General features: G+C 47.8%; 2 protein-coding genes and 1 long non-coding RNA gene across 6 annotated transcripts in view; 1 reads left to right on the plus strand and 2 right to left on the minus strand.

Annotated features, from left to right (window-relative positions):
• Window positions 1–191: 191 nt before the first annotated feature.
• RHOG (ras homolog family member G) lies at window positions 192–22,871 on the minus strand. Of its 2 annotated transcripts, none has more exons than XM_077113773.1 (2): window positions 22,778–22,871; window positions 192–1,425 (listed from the first exon to the last, which is right to left on the minus strand). In XM_077113773.1, exons 1-2 carry the CDS (start codon window positions 22,854–22,856, stop codon window positions 782–784), a joined length of 723 nt encoding a protein of 240 aa, XP_076969888.1. In that variant the 5' UTR covers window positions 22,857–22,871; the 3' UTR covers window positions 192–781. The 2 variants fall into 2 exon arrangements, with proteins under 2 accessions (XP_076969888.1, XP_076969887.1); XM_077113772.1 differs by lacking the exon at window positions 22,778–22,871 and adding an exon at window positions 11,718–11,825.
• Window positions 13,212–22,180, minus strand: LOC143644571 (uncharacterized). Its single transcript, XR_013156756.1, has 3 exons — window positions 21,470–22,180; window positions 19,561–19,718; window positions 13,212–18,151 (listed from the first exon to the last, which is right to left on the minus strand). It is a non-coding gene; the product is annotated as an uncharacterized LOC143644571 (long non-coding RNA).
• STIM1 (stromal interaction molecule 1) overlaps window positions 22,264–27,924 on the plus strand; it is a 311,883-nt gene continuing 306,222 nt past the window's right edge. For 2 of the 3 annotated variants that reach the window (XM_077113754.1, XM_077113755.1), the window contains exon 1: window positions 22,264–23,015. In XM_077113754.1, coding sequence (XP_076969869.1) covers window positions 22,877–23,015 — 139 coding nt within the window. In that variant the 5' untranslated portion in view covers window positions 22,264–22,876. The remainder of the gene's footprint in view (window positions 23,016–27,924) is intronic. The other variant, XM_077113760.1, reaches the window with a different exon arrangement.

The raw sequence follows: 27,924 nt of genomic DNA on the forward strand, positions 1-27,924 counted from the left end.
GCCCCGAGCAAGACTGATCCCTCTAAGAGAGCCTAGAGATTTGTTAGGGCAATTGGGGGGATGACAATGAAGCCTATTGTCTCTTATCCCCTCTTGTAGGAAACAAAAGACTCCCAGTCTCTGGGGAGCCCTAACCCATGCCCATCCTCTTCCCAACCTCCAATGCCCAGCACACAGGGAGGAGCCAGAGCCACTGGAGACAGGAGATTTTATTGATGCTGATGGGGGTAGGAAAGGCCCCCAGGAGCACAGGGGCTGAGTCAGTCAGCGGATGCACAAGGCCTGGGCATGTGGGAGCAGGTTAGGGCACATTCGTCTTCTCAGGATTCTGTGGCTCTTTCCTTGGGGAAGGTAAAGAGCATCTTGGGGTGTGTGTGGAGGGGAGGAATTCCAAGAGCAGCGAGAGCAGAGGTCAGGGACAGCTGAGATCCCTTAACCGGAAGAGGCACCACAATAGGCAGCCACACCTGTGTGGAAAGCTGGATGAACTGGTCAGTAAGGGGGAAAAAAGGCAGGGAAACACTGAGCTGGCCTGTTGGGAAGGGGTCCAACCTTAGCCTGGGTAAGCTGAGGAGAATAGCTGGTGTTACCAAGTGGAGTGGGGCAGGACCCAGGGCCAAGACCCTTCCCGTGAGGGTCTCCTTAGGGAATAAAAGGCATTCAGGGAGCCCCCTGGCAAGGGTTTGCCAGAATTAGTCCTTAAGGCACAGCTGGGGGCAGACAAGGCACCAAGGCACAAGTGGTAAGGGGGCAGGGGCAGCCTCCAAGCCGAGCACCAGGGTCACAAGAGGACACAGGACCGCCCACGCTTGATCGGCATGGGGTTGAGCACAGCACGGACAGCCTCAGCGAACACCTCCTTGACGCCATCCTGCTGCAGGGCGGAGCACTCGAGGTAGCGCACAGCATGGATCTGCTTGGCCAGTGCCTGGCCCTGCTGCGGTGTGATGGGCGCCTGGCCCTGCTCCTTGAGGCGCCGTAAGGTGTCAGGCTGCGCTCTCAGGTCCTTCTTGGTGCCCACCAGGAGGATAGGCACATCGGGGCAGTGGTGGCACACTTCTGGATGCCACTTGTGCCGCACGTTCTCATAGGAGGGCGGGCTGGCAATGGAGAAACAGATGACAAAGACGTTGGTCTGAGGGTAGGAGAGTGTGCGGAGGCGGTCATACTCCTCCTGGCCCGCCGTGTCCCACAGGTTCAGGTTCACTGTGCGCCCATCAACCGCGCTCTGGGCACTGTAATTGTCGAACACTGTGGGGATGTACTCCTTGGGGAAGGCGTTAGTTGTGTAGCAGATGAGCAGGCACGTCTTGCCCACTGCCCCATCGCCCACCACCACACACTTGATGCTCTGCATCCTGGGTGCAGTTGTTGCAGAGGAGGCAATGCCTCCTCCTTCTTCTGGGCCCCTCTGGATGCAGTTACCTGTGGACAAATGAGAGGGATACTCTTGGTTAGGGAAACCTGTATATACTAGGGGAAAAGGATGGAGGCATAGAGGGAAACCAGCTCCTGGTCACTTAACCTGACACCATCCTGCAGTCCCATCAAGATAGACCACAGAGAAGCAAATATCAAAAGAGAAAGATGTTCAGGTGTGAGGACCCTGAAGGCTGACATTATAGTGTGAAGCATGTAAGCTCTGAGTCAGGCCAACTAAGCCAAATCCTGATACTGTTATTTTCTAGCTGTGAGACCTTGGATAAATTACTTTAACTTCTCTATGCTTCAGTTTTCTTATCTGTAAAACGGGAATAAAATAATACCTACCTCACTGGGTTGTGGTGAGGTTAGTATATGAAAAGTTAGTATAGAAAAAGTTAGTATATGAAAAGCATTTAGAATAGTGTCTGACCATAATAAGCAGTAAGTATGAGCTGTTTTAATTTTCTCTAAGCACTAGTAAAAGCATTAAAGACACAGGAAGGTGTTTAAGTGCAGGAGTCAATCAGATCCTTTACCAGATATGGATTTCCCACCTCACCCCCCAGTAGACTGAAGAAGAGCTCTGGCACAGGGCAGCTGTCCCAGGTGACTTGAGGTACAGTTGCAGGTGGGACCTCTACAAACCCAGGACCCACCCTACCCAATATTTTCAACTCCTCCAAGGCTGACATCTTGGCTACTGAGTGCAAACCAAAAGGCATAAAGAGAAGCATACTTTATAAGGGAACAGCTGCCCTACCTCAACCCAGAGTACCCTGAGGCTAAGGAAAAGGTAGGGGAGCTCAACCCATCATTCTTGTAAACATGGAAAATCCTATCTGGCCATATATACCCAGGTTGGCAACTCAGTGTTGGGAGAGTGAGCTGGGGCTGGGATTTGAGCTGCGATCTAGGTACGTAATGATAAATGAGGCAGAGGCTGAGGCTCACAGACACTAGCATTTTCTCTCAATGTTCTTGGTGGGGTGGGACAGATACTCAAAGCCCAGCAAGAGGGATGAACAGAAAAGGAAAAAAACTTGATTTTCCCCATAATCTTCTATCCTTTCCCTGTAAGTATGGGAGGTGCCTCTGAAGAAAGCACAGTGCCGTTAAAGCACTATAACCAAGAATGCAAATGTTGGAGAAATATGGACATGTAATCTAATAGCTCCGACTAGTCATGTATTATCTTAGGCAACATATTTAAGTTCCTTGAGCCTCAATTTTCTCATCTCTAAAATGGGATAATCTTTCTGATTGCATTAAGAGTTGCTCAGAATATGAAAAGAGCTAATGTGTGGAAAGTGTTTAGCATGGGCATGGGACACAGAAAATGCCCAATAATGACTGCTGTAATTATTAGTGGGATAAGTATAAGGGAGTGGGTCCCAGCTCTAGTCACCACCCTCATCTCCTTTGCAGCTCACAGGGACTTGGGGTGAGGAACTGTTCTTTTGAATTCAGGGACAGGAAGGAGTTTCTGGAGACCTTGTAATTATTTTTACCATTATGGCAAGAGTTCTTCTGTCATTGACCTCTTCCTCTTGGCCATGGGGGACTCTGGCTATCCAGTATTTGATTTCCTTTCCCTGCTTCTCTCCTACAACCAGGTTCTTCCTCCATGGGAAGGGGCAGTCCTGTTTTTGACATTGCCTGATTCCTAAGTATCTCTGGCTCTTCTGCCTTACCATCACTATTTTCCATTTCACTTTCCATGCTGGAAGGCTGCACCTGCATTCTGATCTGAGAAGACTTTAACGTGCACAGCCTGACCTCTCAACTACTGGTTCAAACCTTGTGAACCAAATATGGGGGGTGGAGGGTGGGGAGTGGGGGGGAGAATTTCCCTATTGGGAAGAGGTGAAGGAACTTTGGTGGTATGGAGGCTCACAGAACCCACACTTGGTCCCAGGTCCCTTTCAGGCCACAGCTTCCCCTGAAACCAGCTGGGAGGGAAATGGTATCACTCTATTAGTTTGTCTCTCTGGTTCCCAATAAAAATACTTCCATTTTTATTTGCATAACTAAGTATGTGTTTAACCTCAGGAATTTCAGGTAGATGCCTCAGGGAATGGGTTGGGAAAGAGATAAGGGTCCTCTAGGGCAGCGGAGAGAACAAGGGACTGGGAGTCAAAAGACCTGAGTTCTAGTTCCAGCTGTTTTGCTACTGACTCAATGCAACCATACATGAGGTACCTCCCTCCCTTACTGATCCACAGGGGCCTCAGTTTACTGATCCACAAAGTGGAGAGAAAAAAATGCCTGTGACAAGAGCATTGGGTGGATAAAATGAGACATAAAGAGCCTTGGAAACAGGAGAGGGGGTTGATGGCATTACTTTTATCTACTGGTTATCTGGAGGTTCTGGCATTTCAGAGAACTCCTGGCCTGTGAATCTTCAGTTTTTACACAGAGCAGGCGGGTTGGTATGGCAGTATGACTGGGAACTCTCCCCCACTATAACCCCAGCATTGGGCTGGCCCAGGCCGGAAGGCAAGGAGGGAACTCTGACCGGCAGTCACAAGGCCTAAGAGACTGGAAGTATAGCTGGCTCCAGGGCTGTCTAGGGAGTAGTTATCAACCAGTAATCAGTAAAGTAGCCCTCAAAGGAGGAGGGAGGGAGAGAGTAGCTTCCGGGCTGGCAAGGGAGCAGGGACTGACACCGGAAAATGATCGCAAGTGAGGCAGTATCTAGAGACATGTTGAGTCAAGAGCACTGGATATCTGAATCTGACCTCCTGTGTTTCCCTGCTGAAATTGCCCCTTGATAAAAATCCCTCACCAGCACAACCCTTTACAGATTGCATGGTATTATGGATTTGATCCTTATAACATCCTATTGCTTCAATTTTACAGACAATGAAACAAACTCAGAGCAGTTAAGTAACCCAAAGTCACACAGTTTGTTAAACACATAAGCCTGCTTTGTAATCCAAAGTCCTGTGTTTTCCTCAATGTATCTTATAGCCTCCAAGTTACCAGTTACCGGCTAACTGTATGACTTTAAGCAAGTATGTCATTTCCTTTCCTGGAGCCTTAGTTTCTTCGTCTGTAAAAGATGCCCTCCCTGACTCAAAAGGCAAGAGTATGGATTCCATGAGATCATAGAAATGAATGTGCTTTTTAAATTGTGATGTGCTGTGCACACAGAAGGTGACAGGAGCAAAACCCTTCATTCCAAGAATGAAAGCCCTGAGTATGATGACAGAGGTGTCTGAGTCAGCCCTGATTTTCCCTATTTAAGGTCCAGTTTAGAACCTATCCTTTCACCCAAGACAAATCTTTTCTCTGAAGTCCTAACTATTGTCTGAATTGGGTTATGTAAGTTCCCACAGCCCACTGACAAAGGGAATATGCTAGGGTCCAATCTGTGCCAAATGAAAAGAAGGGACAATCAGTGCTGCAGGAGGCCAAACAAGGAGAGTGGCTTGTCTGGGAGGGGTGCTCCACTGTGACTTATTCACTAGGTGGCTTCTTTTTTTTTTTTTAAGAGAACACTGGTAAAGCAATTAATTAATTGACTCATTCTGGCTCTTCCCCACCCCCACCCCCAGCTGAATTCAGATAATTTTCGGTCCCTCATCTTGGTATTTGAGGTTCTTCATAATCTGGTGGGCATTTTGGAGTCAGACTGACTTGGGTACACAGCTCTGCCACTTGCCAGCTGTGTGATCCTAGGCTTGTCAAGCTTTGCCTCTCTAAGTCTCAATTCCATTATCTTTCAAAAGCACCAATAAAGTATCATATGGTTGTTATAAGGATTAAGTGAGTTAGTAGAGAATAATGTGTACAATGTAGGTGCTTTGCAAATATGAGTTCCTTGCTCCAGAGTTTTCAGAGTCCCCTGTAAACAAGCCATGATCATTCTTGTCTTCGAGCTTCTACTCTAGCTCTCGCCCCCGCCACCATTCCCCTTCCCCTTTCAAATCCCCCTGACCCTTTAAAACCCAACCTAAATCTCAGTTTCATGAAGCTACTGAATTCTCCTTTCTTTGAACTTTCATAGCACAGCCACCCCTTTTTTGATATGCTTTGCCTTTGCATGATTCTCTTTTTCCACTAATCATACACAAATTTCCCAGCCTGTGATGCCCCCCAGTAGCTTGGGCTCCTTTAGTCTTACCCACAGAAAAGTGGAGTAGAGGGTTGGGCACACAGGAGTGTGCAATCTATGCCTTCTGATTTGCTTGCTTCAGCCCCTATTACTGAGAACTGGACAGACCTGTCCAAAGCCCAGGATTGGACAAACACCCTCACAGCCAACACTGCACTGCTGAACTTATTGGACAGCACTGGAAGCCAAAAGCTATAAGTGACTGCACTAGGCAAAAATCTCTCTTCTCACTACCCGTTTGGCCTGGCCATGCAAGGAGCACAGCCCATGGGAATACATCCCATGGGAGCATAGCTCATAAATGGCTAATCTGAGTGAGGTCCCTGGAGCCCAGCCAGCACCCAGTTGGGCCTGGCTTGGGGTGTGGCCCAGTCTGGCCCAGAAGGGGGGAAGGAAAGGAAGCAGCCGATTGCCTGTTCTCTGTGGCAGTTACAGTAGGGGAAGTGTCCCAACTAGGAGTGGGGGAGGGGAGGAATGGGCCCTAGAAGTTGGGGGAGTGTGGAGGCAATGGGAACTTACTACAGCTTCCTAATCTGCCTCTCTGATCTCTTCTCCAGCTCTCTCTGAATCTCACTCTGTCTATAATCCCTCCCTGGGCATTCCAAGCCCTGAGCTGTGGGCTCAAGGCCACATCATCCTGATTCTATACAATCAGCTTCCATTTACTCAGCTCTGGCTTGTCTCTTCCCCCAAACACACCAAGCAACAGTACTCACTGCCCCCCATAGGTATCCAACATTCTCCCCTTCTTCTATTCCCCAACCCATATCTTGAGGCTCAGGAATTCCAAATGGCTCAGGGATACCCTTCTGTCCTCCAGAGGGGAGCAACATTGCACCTCCTCTGGGAAGTTTTTGCAAATCAGCCAAGTCACAAATTATTTATCCCATTCAAGGTCTGGTCCTAGTCTCACTCACAGGCACATTCAATGTCCATCACCTGGAGGCTGATCTGAATCTTATCTCTGCCACTAGACTGGGACAGCCTGGAGGGCAAGGACCTGGCTGATTTCTGTCTCTGTAGGCTGAGCACAGCACACAGTGGCTGTCAGTAAATAAATGAATAAACTCAATCGTCCTCACATCTTTGTAAAATGAGAGTTCCACCTCCTGGAATGCTGCTCGCCCACTTCACATCTTTCCTGTTCAAGACCCAGTTCTGTTCTCTAGCTTTACCAGGACACTACAGCAGGCCCTTCTCCTGCTCTATCTTCCCCAGAACTGTTTGCCTTGTCTGCACTATTGGTTGCACTGAACTAACTGGATGCTTCACAAGGAAATCTATCCAGAAATCTGTCCAACAGGAAGCTGAGCAAAACCTGTAGACTGACAAAGCCTTCCCTCTATCACTCCACACACTTTGATGTTGAGAACAAGGAAGAGCCTCTTTGCTCAGGTGATGCAGGACAAGGGTTATCAACTCCTTCTTTGCCCTGAAGAGCACAAGGTTAGAGTAATGAACATTCAGGCTATACTGCCCTGTTTCCACCTGGTAGGATGAAAGGGGAGGAGCTGGTAGTCATCGTCCCAGTGACTAGGGCTATGAAGAAGACGGGTAGGAAAAGTGGTCCTCATAGGCTAAGGATTGGAAATATTCAGGGACAGGTAAGGGGCAGTGTTGGGAACAGCTTCAGAAACTCTATAAGTTTGTTTGTTTGTTTTGAAGGGAGGGTTGGGGAGGCTCAAAGGCGCTGAAGCTGGCTGCAGCTGGGCTGAGAGAAGGAAGCTGGGGGAAATATGAGGTCACTGTGGGGCTGGGCCCAAGCCAAGGGCTAAGTCTCTGTATTCCCTTTCTCTCCACCAGCAGGGACAGAACCCAAGAGCCGAGTTCCTAACCTTAAAAAAAAAAATCTGTACTGAAGAACTCTCCATCTCTTGTCATTTCTCCCCACCCTTCGGGACCTGCAGAGGGCTGTGCAGTGCAGCAGGTAGAGTTAGATATGGTTGGCAAGAGGTGACTACATCTACAGGAGTTGGAGAGAAGAGAGGAGAAAACAGGACAGTTGTAGTTAGGAAGACAGAGGGATGGGGTAGAAGACGGGGTGGTGTTGGAACCTTTCTTCACTAAATTCCAGTTCCATCCCTTCCTCCCTCCTGGTCTCAGCACCCTGGGTGCTCTATGCAGAGTGAGCCTGAGGGACAGGGCAGCTTTGGCTGGGGGCTCCAAAGAGGCTACCCCTCCCCCACAAGCAGCACAGAGGAAGGCTCCTACACTGGCTTCCTCCTCCCCGCCCAGCAGCAGCTCAGAAGCTCAGCAGTCCTGGGGCCCCATGAAAGACCTGTGAAATGGCACTTCCTTTGCCTTTGCTCATTTCACACGCTGTACAGAAGTGCCACCAGTCCTGCCCCCCCCCCACCTGAAAATACCCATGGAGAGACCCAGCAGCCTGGTCCCTTCAACCCCGCCCCTGGCCTGAGGGGGTTTCCACAAGGGAAAAAACATTAGGGAGGAAAGTCCGCATTTATTTTCCACTGTCAGTAAGGCAGAGCTGGAGCAAGGGACAGGGTGCTCCCCCACTTTACTACACTCTTGCAAAACCTCCAGCACTCCCTACTATCTTCTTAGCTCTCAACCTCTAACACAATCCTTGAGCTTTTTCCTGCCTCTGGATAGATACTTAAGAGCAACTACTCAGGACTGTCAGGTCAATACTGTTGAGACAGGAGTACTCAGAGTGGGTGACTTCTTTGAAAGGCCTTCCCCCAGAAGGAAGAGTCAGAGCTACCCTATTCACTGTACCCCAGAAAGGTATTGATTAGTGGAAACTAAGCCCAGAGAGACTAAGTTGATCACATTACACTCAAATTTGGTAGCAAATCCAGGACAATGACTTAGGTCTCTTAACTTCCAGCCTCATGTCACTTCCAGAAAGAAGAGAAGGCTGGGATTGTTACTTCCATATGGGAATGGACCTACTATCTATTTGACCTCATTTCGGATGACCCTACCATATTTATCCCTTTAGGAAATGAACCAAAGGGATCAGATTGACACTTGAGCCTTTTTTTTTTCTTCTAACTTCTTCACACCTAGCCCATCTGGAACATCCATGATTTAGAGCTGATATTACTGGACAGTCAGCCATCCTGTCTCTGTCCCAGCTGAGGAGCTCTTCCCCTGGCCTCTAGCTCCTGGGGAGATGCCCTTCCCCCATTTGAGATGAGGGCAAAAGAGGAAGCTGGACCCAGAACAGGAAAACCAGCTTTGTCTCTGGTTTCCCTCCCTGGCACTTCTCATGGACCCCATGAGGCTCACCACTAATACGTTTACATTGTATATGGAGGGTGGGGTTTTTAGTCTAGATAAGGATTCCCTTCTTCCAAGTTCCCCAACTATCACTACCCTAATATCTCCCCAACCACCTCACTACAGATGTAACTTCTCATTTCTTCTTGTTTATAACCTTCTAGAAGCTCACACTGACCACTTTTTTGGCCCTTACACCTTGCCAGAAACAACCCCCATATCCCAGATTTCCAGTCAGGATCTGTAACATTCTCAAATGAGCCACTTCTCATGCCAAGCCCATAACCAAGACGAACATCAGTGTCCTAGATTGCAGCCCTCCACTCTCTCCCCCTAATGATATTTTCCCGATTAGATAACTCCCACCCCCTGTCATGATTTTCCAAAAATTAGCTCAGACCTCCAGTGGGTCACACACTGCACACACTGCCTGGGAAAATCCTGTTCTCATCCATCCTATCTTCACCCTCAAAACCCTCAGCATTGCTCAGTTATACAGAATGCTTCAATAAATACTGTTTGCCAAGCAAGGAGTACAAAAATATATGGGTGTTTTTTGACTAAATCCTGATGCTGGGAAAGTGCTTTACATGCACATCCCAATCAGGGTTGGGATTTTATGTAGGGCCATCCCTATCCCCCTTCCTGGGATTTCCTCCTAAGGCCAATCTTCTACACCTCCCAGAAAAGAAAGTAGGAGAGACAGGTGGAAGGAGAGAACTAGAAGAAGGGACAATTCACGGGAGAGGGACAACGATGAGACGGGACAGGATGGAGAACAGATAGCCCTCAAATTATACCTGGGGGATCCCCCCAAACTAGCACCTTCTTCCCTCTACCTCTCTCTTCTAGTGGAAATAAATGAATTAGAATAGCTTGGCATGGCTAGAGAGAAGCTGGAGCCTTCAACATACATCTTAATGGTTTGAGGAAGAAACTCCAGAATGGTGACAAGCACTTACAGAGAGCCAGGGTGGACTACGTTTAGACTCGGAAGAAATTTCTAAAAGACAGGGAGTAAGGTCCTATGTAAGAAGGGAAATATTAAGGATGCATAAAGATAGAGGGAGAGGTTGGCAGAACTCCAGAGGGCTTCCTGTCACCAAGGCCCTGACCTAGACGAGGGCACGTGGGTACCCCAGCTGGAACAGGCCCTAGAGTGGGGCAGGGAAGAGGGGCAGACATCTTTGCTTCATACCCCTCTTGTTCTCCTGAACTGAAACTAAAGCAGTTAAGACTGAAGTTAAGCTTCAATCTTCACTCCAGAATCCTGCCTTGGCCCCCTCCCTTTCTTTCCATCATACTCAGCTGATCTGGTCCCATTCTCCCATTCAGACAGTTTTGGAACCAGGAGGCATTGAAGGCAGGGACTCTCAGGCTGTTCGCCTGCCTCAAGGACTGGCCTCTTGATATTGCACCCAAGCGCCTGGGTGATTTTGATTTCCTGTGGCCTTTGAGAAGTCTTATTCCTGTGTCACTCTACCCTGACTGCTATGGACTGCTTCCTCCTGCCTAACCACAATGTCACCCACTGCAGGTTCCCTTCATTCTGCTGTCCTCCCCTGTTCTGGATCCTGTTAAGGCTGAGGGCAGTTATTTGGTTGTCTCCAAAAGCTAAAGATACAGACACACAGACACTTGCACACACATACCCCGAGGTTTTCCAGCCTTCAGTCATCTCTATCACTGGAAGGTTGCAGCCTGCCTCTTGGGGCTGGGGAAAGGCTCTCAAACTCGCTAAGTGGCTTCTTTCTACAGCAAATTGTAACCCCAGAGCTAGGAGATAAGTGGCCAAGAGGGAAGGTGATAGAGAGGATGACAGGCCAAGGTATCTAGTGCAACCAGGGTAGAGGGAAGGTGCAAGAGGATGGATATGTGCGTAGGAGCCAGGAGCTAGGCAGAGAAAGCATAGAGGACAGGGATGGTCAGAGGAGCAGAGGAGGTGAGGAGAGGTCAGGGCCTAGACATAACTGTGTTTGAAGAAAGGGTGACTGAAGGGGATAAGAAGAGGGGGAAAGAAGGGTTTGTGAGAAGAGACTGAAGAGGGAGTGGGAACGGGGACAAGGAAATGGCTCCCAATCCTTCCAAAGGCCAGAATCTCTGCTGCCGCTCAGAAGCTCTATTCTTCCCATCTCCTGAAAACAGTTTTACTCTCAGTGATCATCTTGTCAGAGACTCGCAGGACCTCTAAGTGAAAGCCCTTCCACTGCCAGTCACAGGGCAAAATCAGGCCTTTTCCTTCCTTGGTTTACTCCCAAGAACTGGTCACTGGATACAGTGGATGTTTGCTGACTAAATACCTGTTGCTCGCTCCAAGGATGGAAAGGTCTGGTCTTGGAGAGACAGATACACGGAGAGAAGGACTGGGGTCGAAGGGGGTCTCCCCGGGTGCTGAATGTAGGGAACCCTTCAGCTGCTGCCTGCGAGTGTGGGTCTGGGACGGCCTCGGTCTTCCATGGAGGGAGCTGTTTCTCTGCAGCCTGCGAGGCACAGAGGCCCCAGGCACCGCCCCCTTCTCAACCTCACTAATGTCACATCTGCCCGAGCAGAGGGAGCGCTTTCTCCAGGCCAAAGACCCTCTCCGAAGTCACAAACTTCGGATACCCTCCTCGACAACTTCTGACGGCAGCTCCATCTCTGGATCTTATCTGCCAGCTCTACGTTCTTCCACTTCAGAGACTTTTCTCCCGGAACGGGAGACGGTACGACCTCAGGGGTCCCTCCCAGCTCCCCGGAGCCGGTACAGCCGGCTCGCGGTGGCCCTGTCCCCGCCCCGCCCGGCCGCGCCCGCCAGCTTGCAGTTGAGCCGAGAGCCTCCCGCCCGGGGTCCCCCGCAAGCCAACTTCCAGGACCCGCGCCCGCACCCCGTCCCGGTGGTTCGGTCTCCCCTCCCTGGACCCCTTGCCCTCCGGCCAGGGCCGGGCCTCACCTGGAGCCCTCCCCACCGCGGGGGAGCTGGGGGCGGCGGCAGCGGCTCCGGGCTTGAGAAGGAAGTGAGAGCGGGAGGCCGGAGGAAGTGGGGGGGGCGGGCCGGCCCGCTGAGGCGGGGCGCGGGGGCGGGCCGGGGCGGGGCCCGGCCCAACCAGGAAGCCTGCGGGTCCGTCCCCCACCCCCTCCCTCCTCCTCGACCGCGATCCAGTCCGGGGTTCCCCGCTGCTCGCGCCACCAGCCCTCTGCGCCCCATACCCTAAAGATCCGGCCTCCCCGCCTCCTCGCCTGCCCCCTCAGCCCGGCCGAGGCCCTCGCCTTGGCGCTAGGCACTTGGACCCCTCCCCCGCATCTCCTGGGTCCTCGCGGGAAGATGCTGAGAAAAGGCGCCCCCAGGCCTGATGCCTTCAGCCCAGCCCAGGGGTCGAGCGTTGGCCGGGACTGGGGTCTGGCCAGAATGGGTTAGCCTGGGGCAGTCCCCACCCCTGCCCCAAGCCCCAGGGGAGGGCTGGGTGGAGGTGATTCAGCGGTGGAAAGGCCCCAGACCCCTGGGGAGGGTGGGGAGACTGGTGGAAGGGGAGTTGGCGTCAGCACCCGGGGAAAGACAAGATCAGCAGGGGCGCAGGCGGGGCCGCGGGCCCCAAAAACAGGATGTTGAGTCGTGGTTCCGTACCCGGCAGCTCCGCGCGGCCCGGCCCGGGTAGGCGGCAGGGCGCGCGGAGGACGTGGGGCGCTTGTCGCCCCCTCTCCTTGACCGGACCCGTAGCTGCTCCGGGCTGAAGGACCGCACCCAGGCCGCGGCCTGGGCCTCAGAGCGGGCGGGTGGGCGGACTCGTGGCTCTCTGGAGCTTCTGCCCTCAAGCCTTGCTCGGAGCGTGACACTCAGGGTTCAACACAAACTCTCTCAGCGCCTACCACGTTCAGAGTCTCGTGCTAGGTGGTGTGGAGAAAAACTGAGAGGTGTTTAAGACAAGATCCCCTGTCTTCAAGAGGCTTTCCGGATAAAGAAGAGGACCGACTCCGGAAATAGTACATAAATAGCTTAGCCTTTCTGAGCCTCCATTCTATCTTTGGAAAATAGAAAACTCTCTCCTTCTCCCCGTAACTGTAAGGATAAACTGTGAATGGGTATGAAAGTCCAGCTGTCAATGCCTGGCTCAGAGTAAGCATTAAAAAAATGCCTTTTATGTATTTTATTTTTCCAAATCATGCGTGCTATAAGAATGAATTTCCTAAACACAACGTGTCTGCCCACATCTCTGAACCTTCTATTCCCTCTGACTTCTTTCCTCTATTGCCTGCCAAGGAAAATCCACTCAGTCTTTCACAAGCGGGTCCTGGCACCACCCCTCACCAAAACACACACACACACAGTCCAACATCTCTGTCACGCACTTAATAGTCTCTCCCAGTGCTGTTCAATAGGAATATAATGCAAGTCACATATATAATTCAAATTTTTCTAGTAATGGTATATTTTTTAAAAAGAAAAAAACATAAAATTAGTATTAATATATTTAATTTAACCCAACATTTCCACAATATTGTCAGTCAACATGTAGTCAATATAAAAATTATTGGACATTTTACATTCTTTTTTCCATAATAAATCTTTGAAATCTGGTATGTATGCTACACTTACAGTATTCTCAGTTTGGAGTAGCCACATTCAAGAGTTCAACAGCACATGTGGCTACTGTTATCAGACAGCACAGTTAGAGGCTCTTCTCTCAGATTCAGGCTGGTAAATGACTCTGAGTGGAATATTCAAGATTCTCCTCCTCAGAAAGCCTCCTCAGATCTCTTAGGCAGAGTTTAGGTCTCTCTCCTCGGTTCAGTTTAGCACAAACTTCTTTCTGCAGAGGAGGGGAGAGCAGGAGAGAGAAGGAGGAAATCTCATTTTCCCTCCATATATTACTGAGAACACATGGCTGGTACTTTGTGTTTAATGGAGAAAGGACTATGAGTTTCATAAAAGACAGGGTTCAGAGGAGGGCCACACATTAAAATGGCTTCTATGAAGCCATTAAAAATTATGTCCCAGAACAAAGGTTTTGAGCTGTATTCCTAGAGTTTCCTTCCCAGGATTTGAGGGCAGGAAAATGGTGAGACCCTGACTTCCCTCCCTGGTGCAACCAAAGCAGGCTTGCTTTAATCTGATTTATATGCTAGTGTTCTTGGTAAAAAGTACATTTTTAAAAAAGTTTCCTGAAAAGCATATTTGAAAGTGAATTTTAGGAGCATAGTGGGAAGAATAGTGTGCATGGTGAGGCACAATCAAAAGGCTGAACTGGCCACCAGGCATTAGACTACATTTCCTGAGCCCCTGAAAATACTGGGCACACTGGCCCTGGCTCACCTTTTTTACATGGGAGAGCCTGATTCTTCCTCAAGGATCTTATGGTATGGTGGGAATTGGGACTGTTACAGATGAAACTACCAGAGAAGGAGGAAAGAGCCATGGGCTGGACTTCAGAAGACCTAGATTCTAGTCTTAGTTCAGCCTAATAATCTGGTTAGACTTTTAGGCTAGGCCCTGCCCTTCTCTGCGCTTCAGACTCCTTCACTAGAAAACAAGAGGTTGAACTAGATGATACGTTTTAGCTAGACCTTCTATGATACACTCTTCAGAATAATAATTAAGTAATCCAAGTTTATATGTATAGCATGTTGCTCATAGTTCTTTAATACCATTTAGGTCATCTTGCTTTGTGCCCTAGTTAGTTGTGTCTGTGCCTAATGTTTGTCTCTCCCACTGATGTAAGTCCCTTGAGGTTGTATCTGATTCATCCCTGTGTCCACCCACTGGGCCTGGCATAGGCAGGATTGGACACACACTTGCCTTCAGCATACATCTGTGAATTAAATTGCATTAATAAAGTACTAATATGTGTAGAGCCATCAGAGGCCAAGATCTTGGAGTCACTTTTGCGGTACAGATTTAAGAACTGCCAGTAAGGCCAGAGGAGAGAGACTGACAAAAGGTGAAGGCTGGGTGTGTCTCCAAAAGATTCCTACAGAAGGAGGATGATAGGCTGAAGAGGATAGAAAGAGAGTTTAGTCCCTGTTTGTTCTTCCTGCTCTCTCACCAACTTTCCCTGAAAAGGTGGGTTGTTGGTAGGTGATGTACAGGTGTACTCACAAGAAAGCAAGAGTCAAGGACATTTTAGTGTGAACATTTAGAAGTCAGTCAATGTACAAAAGCAGTTGGTGGGGTAGAGTGGAGAGATCACAGGTTTTGGAGCCAGACACTCCAGAGTTCAAATCCTGGTTGCATCATGTGACCTTTCTCATTCATTCCTTCAATGCATATTTACTGAAAACCTTCTCTGGACCTGGCACAGTGTTGCATGTCAGTGATGCAGTAGTGAAAAAATAGACAAGACTTTACCCTGATGGAATTAGCAAGTGACATAGACCTTAAACAGATAATCACACAAAAGTATAGGGGCTATAAGAGCATATAACAGAGCTAACTTCTCAGTCTCAGTTTCGTTTTAAAAGGGGTATGACAACACTGCATACTGTATACTATGTGGGGTTGTGGATTAAATGAAATAATGCAAATTGCCAAGGGTACAACAAATAAACATTAATAAATTTTTCCACACTCCCATAATGTTCTCAGGTGTTTTCTCATGGAATGAATCTTCTCTCTTTCTCAAGGTCAGAATGCTAAAGTCAACTCAGTCCCCATAAAACAGCAGGGTTCAGACAGGGAAGGGGAAGAGAAGGGACCTGAACTGAATTCACCCATGCCCTGGTGACTTCCAAACAAGTCTTTCCTCCTCTGAGCTCCACCCTAAGGCCCATCAGCAGCCCACTGGGTCTTCTGCTCAGCCCCAGCTCTGGCCTCTTTGTGCTCACCTTAAATCTATTCTGTCTTCTTGGTGCTCCTCCTGATTCATTGGTCTTAACCTGCCTGAGGAGTTAAAACATAATCTCCCCTTCTTTGCTTCCCTTCATCGCTAGCCCCAGAGACAAGCCCAGCACCCCATTTCATGGATTTTGTTTGTTTGTTGTTTTTTTTTTTTTTTGCATGGGCAGGCACCAGGAATGGAACCCGGGTCTCTGGCATGGCAGGCGAGAACACTGCCTGCTGAGCCACCATGGTTCACCCCATTTCATGGGGTTTAACAGTCAAGTCAGAAAGAACCAACAGGGGAAGTGGTAAATTTCTACAGCTGTGTCCTCTGACCCATGGTTCTTAACTCCCTCAGAGGGACTAATTGGCTGGTGAGAGGAGGGACAAAAGCCATGCTCCATGTTGTAGGAGGGTCCTTTCTCCCAGACAGGCAGAATGATAGTTGTCCTAATTGCGTCCAGGTCGTCTTTACAACTTTGAGGTTCTTCAAGCTGTGTGATAATCAGATGGCCTGCAGTAATCTCCTTGGTGCAATTTCTCCATTCTTCCTCAGTTCTGGTATTACAAAAACATCTCAACTCTATAGACACCTAAGTAATTCAGTATTCTCTGCCCCCTCCCTTCTTTCTCCTCTAATTCTCTTCTCATCTTTGCTACTTACTTGATATATAAATTAGTGTGCAAGCAATTTGCTGGAAAAGTTACTGAATAATGATAAAAAAAAAACCTTAGATATGTTTTACGTATACTTTACACTTATTAACTCCATCCATGTAACAACTCTATGAGGCAGTATAGTGGGTCGAATAGTGTCCCACAAAAATCCATGTGCACCTGGAAGCTCAGAATTTCCTTAGTTTGGAAATAGGGTCTTTGCAGATGTAGTTAATTAAGGATCTTGAGATGAAATTATCCTAGATATAAGGTAGCCCTAAATCTAATGACTGACTGATGTCCTTATAAGAAGAGGAAAGGACACAGAGACATAGAGAAGAAGGCCATGTGAAATAGAGGCAGAGAGTGGTATTATGGTGTCACATGCCAGGAACACCTGAGGTGACCAGAAGCCGAAATGGCAAGGGATGATTCTTCCCTACAGGAGCATGGTCCTGCTGATACCTTAATTTTGGACTTCTATGTGAAAAGTCCAATATGAAAGAATAAATCTCTGTTGTTTTAAGCCACTCAGTCTGTAGTACAGTAGCCCCAGGATATTAATACAAGCAGGTAATATTATCTCCAGATAAAATTGAACACCCTAAAATTTTAATTTCATTTGTAAAATGGATGTAAATTATGTGACATCATAAAGTTGCTGTGGATATTAATTATTTTGATAACATGCAATTTCCATGAGGGCAAGAAATTTTGCTTGTTTTATCCAGTGCTATATTCCAGTGCCCAAAACAATGCCTGATATATAGTAATTGCTCAGTAAATATTTGTTGAATGTAGCATGCTTAGTATAATACCTGGCACCCAACAGAACCTCTCCATTGTACTGCTATTAAAATTAACCTTGATTTGTCTATTTCTCTTTCATCTACATAATCACCAAATATTTTTCAACTCTTAGACCCTTCTCTGGTCCCACTGCTCGTGCCAAAATCAGGCTTCAGGTCCTTGCTGAAGGTCACACAGCTAATAATAGGTGAGCACAGCTTCCAGTCCAGGTTTGTCTGATCACCTCACTTGTCTCTTAGCTTCTAATTCCAGCTTTCTCCAATCCATTTGCAATGCTATCACCACAATGTACTCTGCAATTTATAGATACTGGATTTGGTGTGATCCTTGAAAGGCTCTGAAATTGCTTGCTGAATAATTAAGAGCCAGCATTTATGGAGTGCTTTACTATATGCCAGGCACCTGTCTAATTGTTTTATAAGTATTAACTCATCTAAGCTTTACAGAGTCCTCCTATTTTTCAGATGGGGAAACTAAGGTCAGAGAGGTTGATTAACTTACCAGGTTCACACAGCTGAGCTAGGTAGTCTGATTTCAGAACCACCCCCCTCCCATCTATGCACCTCTGCACAGTCCCCCACTGCTTTAGGTAGTTACTTGCCCCTCCTCTGTGTTTCCTCAACTGCTCCTTTACCAATTCCTCTCGAAACATTATCAAGTACTAAGTATCTCTTCATGAACTCCTTGAGAATGGGAACTGGGTTGTTACACACAGATATTCAGTAGATGTTAAATGAGTAAACATTGACAGTAACATTCTTAAGCTGATTCTGGAAGGGAAGATAATCGTCTCTCTTCTCAATCAGTACCTGGACAGTCCCCAGTGGCTTCGCAGTAATAGCTGTATTTGCCATTTTTGGACACCAGAGAGCGCCTCTGGTAATACAGCTCAAACTCAGGATTTCCTGAACTTTTCTGAGCAGGATACTTAGGACTCTTTTGATTACACTTCTGCTAAAGAATCTCTCACTTTCCAAATGAAAGCTATTGGTTACCAGAAGCGCCTTGTAGAGGATGGTCAGCTAAGCTGCTGGACAGATCACACATCATTCATTCATTTGCTTAGCAAAACATTCACAAGCTATGTTCTGGGCAAAGTCCACCACCTGTGAAAATATAAAGATGAATGAAATTCAGTCCTTGATGAGCTCCGAAGCTTATGAGGAAGATAGATATTTATTAGACAATCATAATCTAGTTATATAAGTACTGTAAGATAAGGGAAGAGCCTGGAGAAACTAGACAAGTCAGGGAAGCCTCCAAAGTGTGACTTTTGAGCGGGTTTTTTTTTACTTTTGTTTTTTATTAATATTAACCCTTGGTTCATGATATGCTGTCATCGTTGGTCAAGGCATGGGCACCTTTATTTACATGAGCTGGGACTTGAAGAATGGGGAGGGAATCCCAGAGAAGAAAGAGAGCTTGGGTCTCACCCTGACACATGACCTCCTGAGCCTTAATTTCCTCATCTGTAAAATGAGTATAACCTGTGTCCTAAAGTAAGGAATAGATGAAATAACATATGTGAATGCTCTTGTAAACTGTGAAATAGAGGCATAAAAATTAGTTAATTCAATTTGATTTAATCAACATCTGCAGAATATATATTAAGAGCAAATCCCTGAGACTGACGATAGGGAGATGCACCTGGCACATAGAAAAGGTTTGCTGTATAGGTTTAAAAAAGACAAAGATGAAAAAGTGTGCTTTCTCCTGAGGCTCATAATGTGGTGAAGGAATCATAAAGGGGCCACAATCACATGAGGATCCACCATAGAGGCTACTGTGGTGAGAGTAACAGCTTCTGATCTAGGAGGGCTCAGAATTTTCCTAATTTATAAAATAGTGGAGTTGAATTGAATCAAGAATGTAATTATTGATTCTGCCCATCTTATAGTTGGGGAGACTACGATCCAGAGAGGAATTGGCTTTTCTGATGTTACATCATGATCTTAGAAGCACAAAGGAGACTAGATTTCTTCTCTTAATACCTGGATCATGGCTTTGGCTTCTAGACAACATTTTAGTAGTCATAAAGGAAAGGCAACAGGCTCTGAGAAGATAAAAGATTGTTTAAGGTCTTGGTGTGAATTAGTAACAGATCCAGGCTCATTCTATCAAAAGGGCTATGCACTTATACCCCTAAAGAAATCGTGTGGTGGCTAAGAGAAACAATGTAGTTGAGTTTAAAGGAAGTTGTGTTAGATATGTTTTACTTTTCTCTTTTTTTGGTGTGTTTTCTTGGCCAAATGAGTGCATAGGCAGGTGGGCTGGTATGCCGGTTTGAAATTGCTGTGTACCCCAGAAAAACAACGTTCTTTAATCCTGATTCAATATTGTTCAGTGGGATCTTTTTTTTTTTTTTTTACATGGGCAGGGACCGGAAATCGAACCCAGGTCCTCTGGCATGGCAAGCAAGCCAGCGTCCTTGCCTGCTGAGCCACCATGGCCCGCCCGGGATCTTTTTTATTAAGTTGTTTCCATGGAGTTGTGACCCACCCAATTTAGGTGATACCTTTTGATTAAGTCGTTTCCGTGGAGATGCGTTTGTACCCAGTCAAGGTGAGTCAGTTACTGGAGTCCTTTAAGAGGGAACCATTTTGGAAAAAGCTTCAAAACTGACACAGATAGAAATCTTTGGAGATGCAGAAAGAAAGTCTTCAGGGAAGCCATCTGAAAGGAGAAGCCAAAAGAGAAAGCTAGCAGACAGCTGACAGAGAAACCCTGAACGTCATAGACACTCTCTTGATTCAAGGTATCTTTTTATGGATGCCTTATTTCGGACATTTTTATGGCCTTAAAACTGTAAACTTGTAATTTAATAAATTCCCTTTATAAAAGCCAACCCATTTCTGGCATACTTCATTTCCGGCAGCACTAAGAAACTAAAACAGTTGGCTTAGGCAGAAACCACAAACTGGCAGTCTGAGTGATTAATCTGGGTTGCAGGGGTTTTTTTTGTTTTTGTTTTTGTTTTAAAATAGATATAGCTTATACGGGGTTTTATGTTTTTCAAAATTAATTGCTAATATTCAAAAGTAGGAAGGTGTTACATACAAGTCCAGATTTCTATCTTCTCTTAAGAAGATCTGGCAAAACTGGGCTTAGATTCCTGCCTGCTCTCTAGTGTTCCACAGTCCCCACAGCTCTCTAATATACCCCATACAATTCTGTTACATATACTAATTACTTTCCTCCTTTGCTACTTGAGTTTAAAACTCCTGGCTCACAGCATAGGTTTCTTAGAACCTAGGTCAGGGGCTCAACTTCTGATCTGGCCAACTTCCCAGCACATACTTGTTAATAAATGTTTGAATAAATATTTGAGTGATCAAATGAATTAACTCACGTTAACTAGTTTTTACCTAACACCAACTATGTGCAGGGTCTTTGGGTACTGGTGTTACAGAGACAAATAAGGCACAATCCCTGGCCTCTGAAAACCATTAATCCTATGAGGGGGTAGGGGTAGGCAGACATGTGCATGGCTCACAGTAATACAAATTAGTCAATTCTCTGCTATGAGAGTCCAGAGGAGGGAAAGAGCCACAGACTGTGCCTGAGGCAGCAAGAAGTGTCCTAGTTAAGTGTACACTGGAAATGGGCTGGTTAGTGTAACTTAAAGATGTTTCGTTTCCAAACTACAACTCACTACTAGCCCAAATACCTGTGCAATTCTGGCTACAGACTGACCTTGATCCAGCTAGAATAGGAGTCTCGGAGGCGGAGACATCAAACTGTATCCTGAAGAATGAGAAACCAGGTATATGCAGAGCTCTGGAAAGAATCTTTCAGACAGGCCAGTGCAAATACCAAGGTCATGAAGTGGCAAAGAGTTCTATGTGTTTGAAGAACTTAGAGAAGTCTGATGTGACTGAAGCTTAATAAGAAGAGGGTGGGGATAGTGGTGGTAGATGATGTTAGATGTGTATTTTTATATCAACAGCCTAACCCTTAAGCCAGGCAGCTGTTGGGCAAATCCTTGTTCCCAGTCTTCAAAGAGTTTACTCAGAACAGGTAGCTGGCTTAGCACAGTCAGTTAGAGGAGGGACTGGGTCTAATCCCTTCCCCTGTCTCTGGTGCCAAGGACAGGCTAGGGCACAGGGCATGGTTCCGTAAAGATTTGCTGACAGCAGGCTTGAAAAGCGAACAGGAAGTGTAGGATCTGCAGGAGGCCAGGAGTGGCCCTCTCTTCTTTGGGGCACTCATTCTCAAGCCGCTAACCCCTCCTCCAAGACCTGGGAAAGTGAGATGCAGGGAAGAGCCTGCCACAGGCCCTAACCGCAAGAACACGGGGGTGGGGGTTTGAGAAGCAGGTAGGAAAAGGGGCTCTGAGAGCTGAGGGGATTTATCTTGGCAGGCGGCCAGGGCAGGTAGGTGGGGCCCTGTAGTTTAGACTCAAGGTATGTGTAAGATAATTTTACCTGGAGTGGTCTGGACCTTTCATTTTGCTTTCTGGTAGCATTTCCTCTGAAAACATTGTCAGGCCCCCATGGGGCCTCCCTCGGGGCGGTCCTCACTTCACTCCCCAGCCCTCCGCAAAGGGGCAGGGCCTCCTAGGAGCTCGAGTCCTGCTTGCAACACCCGGATTCGCCCGCCAGGGGCCGCTGCGCACGGGCGACGAAGCGCGCGGGTTCCTAAGCTGCAGAGAGGCGGAAGCCGATTGGCTGCAAAGCGCGGCAGGAGGGGGGACTGGGAGCGTGAAAAGATGAACAGAGGTGGGGGGCTGGGAGCGCGCTCCCGGCCGAATCGAACCGGGCTGTTGTCGCTTCAGGCAGTTCCGGGGCGGCCATTGTGGTACTGGGGGCCTCAATCCAGCCTGGTTTTAGAGCTGAGCCGAGCGGACACGCACTGCAGGCCGGAGAGCGGGGCCGGGTAGTTGGCGTTGTTGCCGCCACCGCAGGCCTGTATTACCTGAACAAGTGCGTGGCAGGAACCCCCCGCCCCCGCCGACCCGCGTGAACGCGGGACAGACACTCGTGGGGGAAGGGGAGGCCGGGACCCGACCTTGGCTCAGGAAAGGGGTCCTGGCGAAGACAAGTGCGGGCCGGGAACCCGGGAGAGCCCGCTGCGAGCGGGGTGCGCTGCGCGGACGCCTCCAACAGATTATTCCGGGATAAGCCAGGGCGCTGGGGCGGGCGGCGGCTTCGCTGGGGGCCGGGCAGCGCGGGGCGGGCCGGCGGGAGAGCACGCCCCTGCCCGCCCCTGCCCACCCCGCGCCGCTTGCTCGTCTGCCAGCCCGCCGGGTAGCCCCTGTGGCCCGTTCGCCTCCGCTTGCTGGACCTGGGCACCGCTGGCCTCCCGGGACCGGACAGGGCGGGGGCGTTGACCTCGGCCTAGAAGGCCTGCGAGTTGTATCCCCTCCCTGAGCCTCTGCTGCTCGCCGCTCCTCGGCGGGGCGAGGCCAGGTGCCACCCTCCCCTCCCCTCCGCTCCCTCTCCTTCCTCCCGCAACCCAGTGCCCGCGGGAGAGCCCGTCCGCCCACCCCCTCCTGCCGGGGTGTAGCCGGCTGCTGAGCTGACAGCAGCCCCGCAGCCACCCTGCTCAAACTCTCCGGAAGCGACCCAAGCAGACAGGGCTCTCAGGCCGTCGCAGTCCCCGGCGCACCCACTGTTGGACCAAAGGCGTCGGCCCTCCTCTCGCGCCCAAACTTGGAGCGTTTGACCTTTGGCTGTCGGAGGAGACAGGCCTTCGGGTGGTTGGACAGCTGTGCCGCGGCGAAGGCATCTTGCCTGGGGTTCCGGGACCCGGCCGCACTCCTAGGCTCCAGACTTTGCCTCTGGGATCCCGAGGTGTCCGCATCAGGCGCATGTTGACCGAGACCCGGAGTCATGGCTGTGTGCGTCCGTCTTTGCCTTTGGCTCCTCTGGGGGCTCCTCCTGCATCAGGCACAGGGCCTCAGCCATAGCCACAGTGAGAAGGCGACAGGACCCGGCTCTGGGGCCAGTACTGAGGAGTCCACCGCAGCAGGTAAGGCCTTGCCACAGGCTGGGCTGCAGTTGGGACTTTGACTCAGAACTGAAGGGTTCAGAGTGAGCAGTTTAAACCCTAGGTTTGTACCTTTGCGGTTGGTGGATGATCCACGCTTGGGCACTACCTATTCCCAGTAGTTCGAGGGAATTCTTTCTGTTCAAGAACCATGAGTAATGTTTAGGTCTCCTCTGAGCAACTCTCCTTGTCCTTTCCCAGGATGTCTTTTGTTGACAGTGAGAAGAGATCTGCTTTTGGGGCATCTTGGCATTTCAGACCAGCAAGTCACAGTTCTTTCTCAGGACTACTTGTCTGGAAGAATGTCCTGGTGGAACGATAAGTCCGCTGTCCTGGTCAGTTTCAGCACTTGGCAGCACAGGGGAGGTTGAGGCTCCTTGGGTTAGACAGGAAAAGTCAGGGCTGGGCCACTTTATTGCTGGATAACCTGGTGTTCAGGTCTGCCTTTCTATGCCAACAAAGTTGGGAACCCTAGTCCCTCCCTTCCCTTAGGTAATCTGCTGTCTTTTGGCTGTGCCCATAATTTCAAGGCAGTTTCTGTTTACCACCAGGGAGTTAAGTGGCCTTTTCTTGACGTGTACATGATAAAATTCCTGGGACCACTTGTTGACTTACTCTGTTTCTTCAGAGTGATGAGGGTAGGAATTCCATGTTATTTTTCATCTATCCTGGTTTTTCCATACCCTCATGTTCTGGTGTTGTGGTGTCTGGTGTTCTGTTTCAGTAGAAGAGAGTATTTTAAAAATTCATTTGTTTTATGCAAAGCTTAGAAGGATAATATTAGTTCTCCTTCCCCACTTCTCTCACACTGTCACTGTGACCTACACATAGCTGTGGAGCTTTAGAGTGGGAAGAGTTTACAGTTCAAGTGATAGGGACAGTTCAGCAGATACCCACTAATACAAGTAAGCAAAGAAAGTATAGATCATGGTGGATGGGAAGTTTCACGGATGGATTCAGAGGCTGGCTTTGGTGGTAGCTTTTAGTTTCCTTCTCTGGAGTGAGTGTGATTCAAGATACCCCAGGGTAGCTTCCAAGTGGGGCCAGGATTACCCTGACATACAAACGTGACATAGGCTCAGTTGCTTTGCAGATAGGTACTTCCTGTATGTTAATCCTGTCTCTCCATAGGGAGTCTCCTCTTCTTGGCTCCTGGAACCTAACTCCAAGCTTGGTTCTCAGTGGGCTTTGAAGAAGACTAGTGGGCAAATGTAAATTGAACTGTGAATTTTGCTAAGGAGCGTCTCTGCTATTGTAGTGACATTCCTCTTTATAACTGTTAATATATCATTTTATAATCCCAAACTATGAGTACCTAACATAAAATGAATATTTTTGGAGGATCTGCTGTAGGAAAGTGGGTGTTCTGTACTTTAGACCGAACTAAAGGGATGAGGTTTGAGTGTTAGGCATTTGTAGCTATCAGGATGATTTTTTTTTTTTTCTTTTCTTAAAGTAAGAGACATCCTAGTGCCCCTCAGAATCACTCCACACATGTCAGGGGTCTGGCTGTGCTGATTACACCATTTAGATCTCTCACTTGGTCTTGTCTTCCTCTCAGTTCAGAAATTGGTTTCTGTTGTCACAATAATGGTGAACCCCAGGGAGGGGAGTCTCAGAAAGAGATTCTTGGTGCTGGAAATGGCTGTGGTTTGTGGGAACCTGGGGGAGTCCAGTATTCTTCTGGTAGGTTGCCTCCTTTGGGCCTGCTGGGACCTTGTCTTTGACTGAGAAAGGACCTCATTTTTATAAAGAGGTAGCTCATGAACTGGGCTCTGCAGTGGGGTTTGGGGAGAAGCTTTGTATGGACTCAGAACTTTTGTGGTCTTTCCAGCTCCTCTGTATTGCTAGAGCACAGGGGTTTTGGTTGTGCCTCATTTCTAAATGAGATGCGACATACCTAGTCAATTTGTATATTCTCTACAGTTTATATTCTGCAATCATGCAGCCATTTTTCCTACAAAGTCTCAAAATAGTCCTATTAGGAGGGTGGGTCAGGTGTTATTATCCACATTTTTATGGATGAAGAAAGAAACTGGGTCCTGTGCTCCATCTTGTAGCAGGTCTTCTGATGCTTAAGTCCTGGACTTCTTCCATCTTCTCAGGCCCTGCCCTGTTAAAGAAGTGTTAGGCAGGGCTAGGAAATGTTGCCTTTCTCTTGGTGAGTTAGGCAACTTCTGATGACTATGTAGCTGAGATCTAAAAAGAGGACTGCCTTTGTCTCTTCCAGAGAGTCTTTTTTTTTTTTTCTTGATATATATTATGTATTCATTACCATGTAATCATCCAAAGTGTACAGTCAGTGGTTCACAATATCATCATGTAGCTGTTCATTTATCATCACTGTCAACTTTTTTTTGCATGTGTAAAGTAACATGTATACAAAAAAGCAATGAATTTCAAAGCACACCACAACAATTGATTGTAGAACAGATTGCAGAGTCTGGTATGGGTTATAATTCATCAGTTTGGGGATTTTACTCCTAGTTGCTCAAGATAGTGGAGACTGAAAGAAATATTAATATAATGATTCAGCAATCATACTCCTTTGTTAAACCCTACCTTCTCTGTATAACTTCACCATCACCTTTGATCTTTCTCCCACTCTTTAGGGGTATATGGGCTATACCCATTCTAACTTTTTCACATGGAAAGGGGACAGGAGGATAAACTAGTTGATGTTCTGGAGAGGCTGGCCCCTCTGCATTTCAGGATTTATCTGACTTAGGAACCCGTCTGGAGGTTGGTTTTTGGAAAGTAACCCTAGTGCACAGAACCTTTGTAGAATCTAATATAATGCCTTAGATATTCTTTAAAGTTGGTAGTAAAGTTTTGGTTGGGATCTGGCAAACTGTGATAGGTAGCAATGTCTAACTAAGCTTGAGTAAGAGAAGCTTTGAGTAGCCTGTTGACTCTATCTGAACTCTCTCAGCCACTGATACCTTATTTGTTACACTTCTTTTCCTCTTTTGTTCAGGATGGCATTGTCAATCCCATGGTGCCAGGGCCAGGCTCACCTGTGGGAGTCATCTCCCATGTTGTCAGGGATACTTTCACCCCTGAATGTTCGTGAGAGTCTTTTTTTTTTTGGCATGGCAGGCTCTGGGAATCGAGCTGGGTCTCCGGCATGGCAGGCAAGAACTCTGCCATTGAGCCACTGTTGGTCCGCCCTCCCAAGAGTCTTTTGCCCGGGCCGAGAGAATCAGATTCTTTCGTATATGTCCATCTGTCTCTTTTTAGTCAGAAGATTTGATTTAGAGAAGGATTAGTTACAGTGTTTTTGGCTTTATTATGCACACACTAAACACTGAAAAGCCTCCCCCTGCAGTGAAGATAGGCTCTCTCACTACACAGTGGAGAGACCACTCCTGTCCCCGCCTGGCTCTTTGATGCTACTTTCCTGTAAGGACTGTGTCTGGTTGTGCTAGTGTGGTCTGCATTTCTGAAGTTGGCCTGAAGCCATGCTTGAAGCCCTCTTTAGACTCTGGGCTTACTGCTTCCAAAAGTCCAAAATGCTTTGTGTAGACTTTGTGTGAGGGGCCCCAGGTAGAGTCTGAAGTTGTAGCTACCAGTGTTGGAAGTATTGAGGCCCTCTAATTAGGAAGCACGGTTTGGCTCAGTATAGCTGGAATAGTGGGTTAGGCATGGGTAGTGTGCGGAGTGCAGGCAGCATTCTCAGTCAGCCCCAATGGAGTGGGAGGCCTGGACCTGCCTGCCCACCCATCTAGTTGCTGCTGTCTCGGCAGCTATAAATGACCTGGCCATCTTGGTCGCTGTGCTAATTTTAGCTGAGGGTGGCTCCCGGAACTGGACTGGGGCCAAGAGTAGTTGGGTGGAGTTTGGCTGAGGCTAATACTGGGGACTGGAAAGAGGGTCCCATTAATCCTGGGACAGCCGGTGTATCATCTGCCCCTAGGTCTTAGCTTTGACAGTCACCCTTAGCTAGGATAGTTGAATCAGCAAACATCAAACAGTGCCAACCTACGTGCTATTTATTCAACAAATATTTGAGTGCCTGCTCTAAACCAGGAACTACGTTTGATGTTGAGGCTCCAAGGGTGAACAAAACAGATGAATTCCTTCCCCTCACAGAGTTTACAGTCTAGCGGGGGAGACAGAAAATAAACACATATGTAATTATATTATCTTGTGGTAGCTGCTATGAAGAAAACATAAACAGGGTGCTGTGATGGAGAATGGGAAGGGAGTAGAGATCTAGCTAAAGTAGGAAGCAGAGATTAGTAACAGATTAATACAGTAATATGAACAATCATAATAGCAAGAAAAATTTTTTGATGTTACTGTATGTCAGGCACTATTAAAAACATTTTATTTAATTTAACTCTTAGAATCATCCTTTGTGATAGGTATTATATTCCCATTTTATAGATGAGAAAATTGAATCAGAAAGGTAAAGTAACATTCCCGAGGTTATACAAAATAATAAGGAATAGAACCCAGGCTGTCTGACTCTTCTCCCTGCCTGCATCTCAGTCATTAGGGTAGTACACTTTCTCAAAACTTTGTGATAAATGTTTTAATAAGAGTATTCTATATACATACAAAAGGCTACGGAAAACCCAGGGGAGGAAGTGACTAAGCCTGCCTGGGAGAGCTGGGGGAGGCTTAACCGTTTCCCCCATAATTTTTCTCAGATCTTAAGGAGTTAAAAAGAGACTACATAATTCCAAAGTTAAAAGGGCAAACATCAGTTCAATCTACTTTTTTTTTTTTTTTCCTTTTTCTTTCTGCATGGACAGACACCGGGGATCGAACCTGGGTCTCCAGCATGGCAGGTGAGAATTCTGCCACCGAGCCACTATTGCACCGCTCTCCACTTATTTTTATACATGAGGAAACTGATGCCCAGAGTGGCCTTAAATAGGGATTC

The sequence above is a fragment of the Tamandua tetradactyla genome, chromosome 8 (assembly GCF_023851605.1).
Source record: "Tamandua tetradactyla isolate mTamTet1 chromosome 8, mTamTet1.pri, whole genome shotgun sequence".
NCBI classification, from domain to species: Eukaryota; Metazoa; Chordata; class Mammalia; order Pilosa; family Myrmecophagidae; genus Tamandua; species Tamandua tetradactyla.